General features: G+C 49.1%; 1 protein-coding gene across 2 annotated transcripts in view; it reads left to right on the top strand.

Annotated features, from left to right (window-relative positions):
* Nucleotides 1-11564, top strand: part of REEP4 (receptor accessory protein 4) — a 27149-nt gene that overhangs the window by 2427 nt on the left and 13158 nt on the right. For both annotated transcript variants that reach the window (XM_018570222.1, XM_018570221.1), the window contains exon 2: nt 8161-8233. In XM_018570222.1, coding sequence (XP_018425724.1) covers nt 8161-8233 — 73 coding nt within the window. The remainder of the gene's footprint in view (nt 1-8160; nt 8234-11564) is intronic.

Here is an 11564-nt window from a genome sequence, read left to right as displayed (position 1 = left end):
AGACCACCTGATAGTATTACAACGGGCACACATGGGCAATATGCAGGAGACCACCTGATAGTATTACAACGGGCACACATGGGCAATATGCAGGAGACCACCTGATAGTATTACAACGGGCACACATGAGCAATATGCAGAAGACCACCTGATAGTATTACAACGGGCACACATGGGCAATATGCAGAAGACCACCTGATAGTATTACAGGGGGGCATGCATGTGAATTATGGGCTGGGTGCAAGAAGACAAGAAGTCACCTGATAGTATTACAGCGGACATATATGGACATTATCAGCTGGGCCCGAGGAACCGTGACGCATGTAGTCCCAAAGCAGGAGGTCACGTGACGCAAAAGTGTGCGCTTCCCGATCCAGAAGTTCGGGGAAATGGCGCAATAATTGAACTGGCTGTAAAGTGGGCAGATGTAAGTCTTATAGAATATGGAACATCTCATCTGCCTCTGGATACACAGATTCCTGTTTTTACTAAATGCCGCTGAACACCAGTAAACGCACAGCTTGCATGATACCATTTACTATCATTGCATGCATGTCTGTGCATTTAGAAATGTCTGATAAAAGCATGTCATTGTATGTATGTCATAGACCATGTGAATGAGGCCCAGGAGAGAACATTCACCCAACACGGCATCACTGCAATGCTACCAGACCGGGCCGTATGGGGAGCGCCTGGCATTTCTCCTGCAGCCCAGTACTTGGTGTCTGATTGGTCGGTCGCCATGCTCGGGTGATGTCAGAGGGGGAGCACGCTCAGCTCAGCTTGTTTAGAAAGATTCACTTTATACAGAGATCCTTGGATGCCTGGCAGCACATCAAACCACGGAGGGGGGGGCGGTAATATGAAGAAGGTTGCTACTGGCTCTGCTTATGTTCCGTCTGTGAAGTAAAGCTGGGACTTTGTCTCCGGGGGAGTTTCAGTTTATAAGAAATGTAAACCAACTTCACAGCTTCATCTTTGATACTTTTATGGTCACTGAAGAGCTGGGGATGTGCTCGTGTACGCATGACATCGGGCTACGACTGTCAGACCTCAAGTGGTCCTTCATCTTCAAGAGTTACCCTCAGGACAAACTAAATAAAGCCAACCACTCGCTGACCAGCTAACACATACCGGGGGGGAACTTATCAAAACTGGCGCAGATACCCATAGTAACCAATCAGCTTCTCTCTTCAGTTTACTCAGTCAAGATTTAAAAATGAAAGAGAGAAGCTGATTGGTTGCCACGCACAGCTGCCCCAGATTTTGTCTGCTCCAGTTTGCATAAATTCCCCGCATTGTATGTATGGCAGAGAGGAGGTTGGTCTCTGTTTATGATCAAGGGCTGGGGACAGGCTCCTGATCAAATGATTGGCTGTAACAGCAGTCACATGATTGGGTGCTCGTCCCTGCCTCCCTTTAAAGGTGCCCATACACTTTACAACCATCGCAAGACCTAAAGTAATTAAAAAAACTTACGATCTGCCCATCTTGGACAGTCTGACAGGGTTATGTGATCTTAGGAGCTGGGAGTCGGCATGTGAGGTCAAGGAATTGACAAGGCAGCTACTGTCTCACCTCGGTGACCTTTCACGTCCTGGCATGAGCCTAAGGGCTTGTTCACACCCTGTCCGGATCATGTTCAGAACAGAACAGTTGGCTCTCGGACCAAAAAAGTATCCCTATGGTGTTTCTGGGCTCTGTTCACACCAGCGCAGTCCGTTCCGGACCAGACAAAAATACTGCTTGTCTCATTTTCTCTGGTCTGGAACGCATACAAACGCACTGGACTGCACCTGGAATCCCATTTTTAAACTTTAGAATAAAGCGATCCGGAACGCGGTAAAATCGCGACAAAAACTGCAAACCGCAATGCTTCGCGTTCCACATCTGGTGCCGAAAATGGTGTGAACCTGGTCTAAAGCTGAAACTGAGTTAAATATTTCTGAGAATGCAGCACCGGGGACATAACTCGCCTCTAATGACGTGTGTCCAATGTCTCGCCGGCTGCGGCTTACTGTAGAAAACGTCCCTCTACTGATGCCGCGCGGTGCCAGAAGGTCAGCGCTGTGGGGATTCTAACCAGCAGTTGTGGCTCTAAGCCATCGGTACCACTCGCCTGTCCCTTCCTCCTCCTCCTCCTGCTTGCCCATTCACAGAATTTGTAGCATTCTGTGATTGGAGGAAGTGGATGCTGTCATTCTTCAGCCCTGTCCTCCATTCACAGAACACTTTGCATTCTGGGGACCACTCAGAGAGACTTTCATGCGCCCCCCGGCCATGGGTACTGGGTCCAATATGGCATCTGCCACCTTCATACAATCGGGAACAAATGTCCACCACTGCAGGACTCCTGTTATATTGTTCCTCCGCCGGACATGGCTCCTCCCCACGCACATCGGTGTGTTTGTCATACTAATCCAGTGGCTTTAGTATGCCTCAGTGGCATGTCATTATGAAGAGCAGCATAGAGAGCACAGACTCAGCGCTTGGATCCACTGCAATGAAATGCTCTAGGGCTATACTGCAATGTCACGATGCTGAGATGACACTTCAGGGGTGTTCAGATACAGTAACACCATCAGCGTATACTACTGCGCCGCCACTGCTTTGTGTTGCAGCGTGCTGATTTTTATTCACCACATTGCGCTGTTTACCCTTTTTTTTCTTCCAACTTTATCAAAAATGTACATTTCATTCCATTCTATTGGCCCCAGGGTGCTGCGATGCTGTGTAGTGCATCACCACACATGCATGTAGTACTTTTTTCAGCGCACACCATCACATTGCGGTGGTGTGAACTGACTTGAAAAGAAACGCGGCCCTGTCTGTGCAGAGGAAGTGCGCTGCCCAATGCATCTGGTGTGAAACAAGCCCAGACAGATGGCAAAGGCCACAACAAGAAGTGGAATACAGTGTGTTGAACCCTGTCTTGTACCGTATTTTAGATCATGGTAGGCCAACCTGGACTCCCCCTGCTGTTGTTGAACTACAAGTCCCATAATGCACTGGAAGATTACAGGCATGACTCCCAGGGGCAGATGCATGATGGGATTTGTGGTTTCACCGCAGCTGGAGTGTTGACGTTGCCTACCCCAGTATAGATGATGGCGCATGGCTCCATTCCATGTACATGAGGCGGTACGGACCTGAGAACAATCATATTTCAATCCTAGGGCAGACCTGTGTCCGTGTATTCCGTCGTATATAAAAAGAAAACATAATAATCACTTATTGAGCTTATTCACAGCAGAGACGGGTAATTGTACTTCACAGAAATGTTACTCATCCAATGCAATGTGTACGGACAGCATGAGTGAGTCACCGCAGGCTTCACCCAAGGAAGAGTTCTGCTGCTTCCGTTTGCATTTGAAACATGAAGGCCCGGTCAGACGATACGGTGCATTGATCCCTACTGTGACCAAAAGAAGGTTAAAGTGACGCTAAACTCAGGCGTTCAAGGAGAACTCTGAGGTGCGTGCTTTTCACTCACCTCATAGTTCTAGCCGACCTGTGACAATGAGACTGTCACAGGTCAGGTCAGTAGATTGGGAGGTGAGCGAACACATACCGGCATTTGCTCACCTCTCGATCCTGTCACGGCTCTCTGCCGTGACAGGGGAGGGGCTGGATTCCCCCCTCCCCGCTCCGATCTGCCAGCGCTGACTGGCAGATCGGACGGGGGAGGGGGCGGGTACAGCTGTCTCTGCCTCTAGATAGGCAGAGCCAGCTGTCACTCACGCAGCTGGGCGGATCTCGACATGGATGTCGGGATCCGCTTCGGCGTCTCAGTATACCATACACATATACTCAGTATATGTGTGTCACTTGGCTGTAGATCCTCCAATCATCTCTGAATTGGTGCTGACACTGTCCTTCCTTCTGGAGGGGGGCTACTTTTGTTCCCCATGGTCCATGTGTGTGTTGCAAAGTAGTCACCACTCCAAGCTCACTCCCGGGATGGACTACAATCTCATATTTAGTTTACTAATTTGTATTGAGATTGTAGTCCATCCCGGGAGGCAGCTTGGAGCGGGTAACTACTTTACAACACACACAGGGACCATGGGGAACAAGAGTAGCCCCCCTCCAGGAAGGACAATTTCCGCACCAATTCAGAGATGATCCTTTATTGCTGTATTATTTATTGCTGAGATTTGTAGTTCTCTATAGCTGATAGTAATATTATAATACCACCAGCAATACTTTATACTGCAATGCAGAATAATATCTTGCTACCACTGTGCTGCTGCTGCGGGATGCCGGCCTGATGTCTAGGGGTCCGTAGGCTCTTGCGGGTGGGTGCTGGCGGTAGAAGCACTGTAAGCAGCTCTGTGTGGTCCCCAGAATGGCTGACGCGAGGTCCCCAGCCAGTGTAGGACCCTATGCAACTGCTTCAGTTTAAACATTGAAAGCGCCGGTATTGGTGTTTACTATCGGGGCATTTTCACGGGTAAAAGTACGGGTGAAAATGCCCAGTATTGGTGCATCCCTAGTTGAAACCCATGTCAGATTTTGTTTTTCTTTTTTCCCTGTGTTCTAGTTGGAAGATTTCCCTTCACTTCCTGGCTCAAAAGAACATACAGGAAGTAAGGGGACATAACGCCAAAACGAGGGAATCTCTCCTGTTAAACAACAGAGACCAGTTATGTGAATGGGTTTCCCCTGTTCCGGTGACTACTTTGAAATGTTTCATTTCCCATCACTTCCTGTAGCAGGCCGTAGTCACCAGGACCAGTAGTGAGGGTGATTGTCCCCAGCAGAGATGGCAATAAACATTCCACTCTATTCAAAACGTACAAAATGGTTTTACATAAACTTTAAATGGCGTCTTTTGAAGCCAAGTTCATCTAGATGGGGCAGGAGACATTATTGTATTTGCTGGTTGTCACCAGTTTATATTTGCCTGTAAAAGCCAGAAAAGTAATGGGAACATTTCAGCGACATTCATAAAGCTTTTATGAGATCTTTTGTTTTAATGTGAGTCCTTAAATCCGACCTCCGTCCTTCCCTTCGGTCTTGTATCCGAGATCCGTCCTTCCCTTCGGTCTTGTATCCGAGATCCGTCCTTCCCTTCGGTCTTGTATCCGAGATCCGTCCTTCCCTTCGGTCTTGTATCCGACCTCCGGCTTTCCCTTCGGTCTTGTATCCGACCTCCGGGCTTCCCTTCGGTCTTGTATCCGACCTCCGGCTTTCCCTTCGGTCTTGTATCCGAGCTCCGGCCTTCCCTTCGGTCTTGTATCCGACCTCCGGCCTTGTATCCGACCTCCGGCCTTCCCTTCGGTCTTGTATCCGACCTCCGGCCTTCCCTTCGGTCTTGTATCCGACCTCCGGCCTTCCCTTCGGTCTTGTATCCGACCTCCGGCCTTCCCTTCGGTCTTGTATCCGACCTCCGGCCTTCCCTTCGGTCTTGTATCCGACCTTCGGTCTTGTATCTGACCCTCCGGCCTTCCCTTCGGTCTTGTACGGTCGTACCGGCTCCTCTCCTGGACTGTAATGGCTTCCTCTGATATCACCGCACGCTCTGAGCTTCTGACAATGTGCATTAGAAGCTGCAGCAACTAAGATAGAGCCCGCCTCATTTCCTGGCTGGAGGATGCCTCGCTGCAGCTTCTAATGCACATTATGGAAAGCTGACAGTGTGCAGTGAGAACAGTGTAAGCAATTTCAGTCCAGGATCACAGCCGGTACGACAAGACTGAAGGGAAGATCGGGGTTCAGCTTTAAGAATCTGCTGCTGTTGCAGTTACACCCGACCTCATAGATGTCATTTACAGACGGCCAGCCTATGACTGGGTCTGCAGCTGGTTGGCTCTTTATTGCCTGCCGTATATCTTCCAGCCGCAGAGTAACAATGGCAGCAATAACTTTATGTATTTACCATTCATTCTATTGTGATTTAATATGATGTCCATATATTGTTTTATTAGTATACAGAGGACGCAGGAGGGAGGTTTCAGCTCTTTGAGTCATGATTTGCATGGCGTCGGTCTCTTTAGTAACATGAGCTGCTCTGAATGTGGGACAGGAGTGGTGAAATAAAGTGATCCCGAGTGATTTTATGAATTGATCGTATCAAAGCAGCCGGCGGTAGTTGTATGATACAGATAAGTGTCCCCCGATCCTCTGTATACCTCCACTGGAGGCAACACGAAGCAGCCGGCGGTAGTCGTATGATACAGATACGTGTCCCCGATCCTCTGTATACCTCTACTGGAGGCAACACGAAGCAGCCGGCGGTAGTCGTATGATACAGATACGTGTCCCCGATCCTCTGTATACCTCTACTGGAGGCAACACGAAGCAGCCGGCGGTAGTCGTATGATACAGATACGTGTCCCCGATCCTCTGTATACCTCTACTGGAGGCAACACGAAGCAGCCGGCGGTAGTCGTATGATACAGATACGTGTCCCCGATCCTCTGTATACCTCTACTGGAGGCAACACGAAGCAGCCGGCGGTAGTCGTATGATACAGATACGTGTCCCCGATCCTCTGTATACCTCTACTGGAGGCAACACGAAGCAGCCGGCGGTAGTCGTATGATACAGATACGTGTCCCCGATCCTCTGTATACCTCTACTGGAGGCAACACGAAGCAGCCGGCGGTAGTCGTATGATACAGATACGTGTCCCCGATCCTCTGTATACCTCTACTGGAGGCAACACGAAGCAGCCGGCGGTAGTCGTATGATACAGATACGTGTCCCCGATCCTCTGTATACCTCTACTGGAGGCAACACGAAGCAGCCGGCGGTAGTCGTATGATACAGATACGTGTCCCCGATCCTCTGTATACCTCTACTGGAGGCAACACGAAGCAGCCGGCGGTAGTCGTATGATACAGATACGTGTCCCCGATCCTCTGTATACCTCTACTGGAGGCAACACGAAGCAGCCGGCGGTAGTCGTATGATACAGATACGTGTCCCCGATCCTCTGTATACCTCTACTGGAGGCAACACGAAGCAGCCGGCGGTAGTCGTATGATACAGATACGTGTCCCCGATCCTCTGTATACCTCTACTGGAGGCAACACGAAGCAGCCGGCGGTAGTCGTATGATACAGATACGTGTCCCCGATCCTCTGTATACCTCTACTGGAGGCAACACGAAGCAGCCGGCGGTAGTCGTATGATACAGATACGTGTCCCCGATCCTCTGTATACCTCTACTGGAGGCAACACGAAGCAGCCGGCGGTAGTCGTATGATACAGATACGTGTCCCCGATCCTCTGTATACCTCTACTGGAGGCAACACGAAGCAGCCGGCGGTAGTCGTATGATACAGATACGTGTCCCCGATCCTCTGTATACCTCTACTGGAGGCAACACGAAGCAGCCGGCGGTAGTCGTATGATACAGATACGTGTCCCCGATCCTCTGTATACCTCTACTGGAGGCAACACGAAGCAGCCGGCGGTAGTCGTATGATACAGATACGTGTCCCCGATCCTCTGTATACCTCTACTGGAGGCAACACGAAGCAGCCGGCGGTAGTCGTATGATACAGATACGTGTCCCCGATCCTCTGTATACCTCTACTGGAGGCAACACGAAGCAGCCGGCGGTAGTCGTATGATACAGATACGTGTCCCCGATCCTCTGTATACCTCTACTGGAGGCAACACGAAGCAGCCGGCGGTAGTCGTATGATACAGATACGTGTCCCCGATCCTCTGTATACCTCTACTGGAGGCAACACGAAGCAGCCGGCGGTAGTCGTATGATACAGATACGTGTCCCCGATCCTCTGTATACCTCTACTGGAGGCAACACGAAGCAGCCGGCGGTAGTCGTATGATACAGATAGGTGTCCCCAATCCTCTGTATACCTCTACTGGAGGCAACACGAAGCAGAGGATATCAGTGTATCTTGAAGCATTCGATATTCGTTAGGCCGACGTAGGCATAGAAAGGTAATTCCTTGTTGGTGTACAGTCACAGCATTGTGTACATTGCTGGGTGTGCACATTGTATGAGCCTTCCGTGTGCTGGGTACAGAATAGTATAAACACGTGATGGACCAGCACCCGTCTGTACAAGGCCTCCGTAGTGTGCACTTTATTTTTAGACCTTTTTTTTAGCCTTTTGAATTGTTTTGCACATTCTATGCCAATGTCTATTCCAATCTCATCATTATTGTTTTCCTTTCACAGCCTTGTGTTCGGTTTGCTGTACCCGGCATATTCATCCTACAAAGCTGTCAAAACCAAGAATGTTCGAGAATACGTGAGTATTTCCCATCCAATAATAATAATCTTACTGGATGACCTACAACTAAGAACAATTTGGCCTCATTCACACAGCTTTAGAGTCGGCCGTACAGATCCGTGCGGCGTGCATGGCCGTATCAGGCCGTTCCCGGGAAGGATAGGTGCTGCGTGTGATTGTACCCAACAGCCTGTTCTTCTCTATGGGAGTACGCGGCCGTACGCTCACCTGAGCTGCACATCCATGTGGGGGGTCCGTGGTAGGACGCAGACCGGATCCATCCTGTCGCCTGCTCGGGTGAGCGTACGGCCGCGTACTCCCATAGAGAAGAACAGGCTGTTGGGTACAATCACACGCAGCACCTGTCCTTCCCGGGAACGGCCTGATACGGCCCTGCACGCCGCACGGATCTGAACGGCCTGAGTTTAAGCTGTGTGAATGAGGCCTTAAAGTGACACTAAACTCAGGAGTTAAATCTTAACCACTTGCTGACCGGGGTGTTGCACCCCCTTCCTGTCCAGGCCATTTTTCCCTGTGTGTGTTGTAAAGTAGTCACCGGTCCAAGCTCGCTCCTATGATGGACTACAATGTCATGTTTAGTTTACTAATTTGTACTGAGTTTGTAGTCCATCACAGGAGTGAGCTGGAGCGGTGGCTAGTTTACAACACACACACAGGGACCATGGGGAACAAAAGTAGCCCCCCTCCAGAAGGAAGGACAGTGTCAGCACCAATTCAGAGATGATTGGAGGATCTACAGCCGAGTGATACACAAATAAGATACATTGTTGGTAATAGTTAAGATGTGTGACCCTGAGCACTGCCAGTTTGTGTCCAGAGTCACTCATTGTCCCTAACGGCATGTAACTTCTGGATGTGCGGATACATGTGAGTAGCACGAACAGCTGCGAAACCAGTCTGCCTGTCATTGACTTGAACAGGCTGAACAGCCTCAGCTATCCGCAACCACCCGTGATCCCAGCCGCAGCAATACACCGATTCTTGCTGTTCGCTGGCGCTTACCGCCTATGTGAATGAGATCAAGCGCTGAGAAGTTCCTCTGACATTGTCCTTTCTTTCCATGCTTGCACCAATGCCCTTCAGACCTTGTGTGTTAGCATTGATGACGACTTTGTAGAATCCTCTGACAATGAGGCAGGCAACAGGGTGTGCCCCAAGGTGAAGAGATTAATGGAGGGACTTTATGGTGCTGGATCTTTACATTGGAAATGTATAGATAAGCACAGTAACACAGAATTTATAGGCTTGGGTGGAGGTCTTTAAGTTGCTGAAACAATGTATACTTTTATTTGTGCTTTAGCATCATAGGCTTGCATTAGGAGTGGTGTCGTATGCCACTTGCATGTTATATTCTATACACCAGCAGTGTACAACTCCTAAAAGCTCCAACAAGCTATTAAAGATCAAACAATGTAGAATAGTAATGTTCTCCCTTTTGTAAGTACACGGGCGGACGGTGGACATGTATGTACGTGATTTATTTTTTTTCCGCTTGCACCCGAGCACAATCCCGCACAATTCTTTGACAGCCGGTGCTGGCTGTGACATACAAGCATTCTGGATGCTCTATAGCAACCCGACCACTTGTATGATGACACAGTGCAGCCTCCATAAATGGACCAGTCATTGTATTTGCCTAGCTTGTTAGCCCCCTATGTGATAGCAATACAGTTAAAGGAGTTAAAGTTAAGTGTTTTTCCCCATAGTTCTCCTCAAAGTCACGGGAGGACATAAACTAGCGTCTTCCCGTGACCCAAAGCTCATAATATCGCTAGCTACAGCTCACGGTATACTGAGACCGCCGCAGCCGGGACAGATCCCGACAATTATGTCTCAATCCACCCAGCTGTGTGAGTGACAGCTGGCTCTGCCTATCCAGAGGCAGAGCCAGCTGTACCTGCCCCCTCCCCCGTTCGTTCCTCCTGTCAGCGCTGGAGGATCGGACGGGGGTAATCCCTGCAGGGAGCCGTGACCGACAGTCACGACTCTCTGCAGGGACAGGGTAGAGAAGTGAGCGAGCGACGCTATGTGTTCCCTCACTTGGTGATCTATTGAGTTGACCTGTGACAGTTTCAGTGTCACACGTCGGCTCGAACTATGAGGCTGAGTGATTTTCACTCGCCTCATAATTCTCCTTTTAAGTGTAAAAAACTAAAAGTAAAAAAAAAAATAGAAAATTTAAAGTCGCATATCAAAAAAAAAGTTAAAAAACAAAAAAAATTGAAGTCCCTCTGCATGCAAGCACATATAAACGTAAATACGCATCAGGCGCGCCTATGTGCGAAAACAAATGACGCCGCACATGTTACATATCACCGCAAATCTCGCAGTGAGAGCAATAATTTTAGGCCCATCAATCACTGATAACACTGAACTGATGAGCAGTAAAAGCTTTGAAAGCGTCCCCTATGGCCTATTTTGGGTATGGTCGTTTTTTGCGGCTGCGCGCAATTCTAAAGCTTGACATGTTTGGTGTCTTTTTACCCGACGTGACCCCGTCTTTTATATTTTACCCAAAAATTGGACAATAATAAATGTTTCGTAACATAACGAACGTAGCGAAAACAGTTTTTTCTTTTTTTCCTTTATAATTTTCGGTACATAGTAAAAGATAAAAATCCCCCAGTGGTGATTAACTACTTCCTGCCGGTGGCTGTACATATACGGCTGGCCGCTGAAGTAGTTATACCAAGATGCAGGCACCGCAGCCACTCCCTCCGGCCACGCGTTCACGTGTGGGCGATCGCATTGCGGCCGGAAGGCGTGGGCTGCAGTGCCATCCACTTCAATACACCGTCTCGCCCCACAGCAAAGTGAGCCGCAATCGGGCCGGAACGCACTGTGGCTGGTGTGAACTAGCCCTTAGGCTGGGTTCACACCTAGGCGTACCGGATATGCGCGTTTGCTGCGCGTTTTTAAAAAACACGCAACAAACGCACGTTTCCGAGGGCTATCCTAATGGATACCTGCGGCAAATACGCCCCAAAGAAGCTCCTGTACTTCTTTGGGCGTAGGGCGTTTTGCAGCGCGTTCCTACGCGCTGTAAAACGCCCAGGTGGGAACCATGCCCATAGGCAATCATTGGTTTTCACATGTTGAGCGTTTTATAGCGCGTAGGAACGCGCTGTAAAACGCCCAGGTGTGATCCAGGCCTTAGGGTCCTTTTGACAGTTCTTCCTGAAATCTTGCTTTTATTTTTCTTCCCTTTTTTCCTTTTATCTTTTCTTTTTTTCTCTCTTTCTTATTGTTCTCAGGATTTGGGTATTGATATGCAGCTGTCCATTGCTACAGACTTCTTACAACTCTGATACATCTACAACACATTTTG

Source organism: Nanorana parkeri, unplaced genomic scaffold, assembly GCF_000935625.1.
Source record: "Nanorana parkeri isolate BGI_ZX_2015 unplaced genomic scaffold, ASM93562v1 scaffold1480, whole genome shotgun sequence".
In the NCBI taxonomy this organism is placed as follows: Eukaryota; Metazoa; Chordata; class Amphibia; order Anura; family Dicroglossidae; genus Nanorana; species Nanorana parkeri.
The sequence above is the reverse complement of the archived record's forward strand: the minus strand, read 5'-3'. Positions and strand labels throughout refer to the sequence as shown.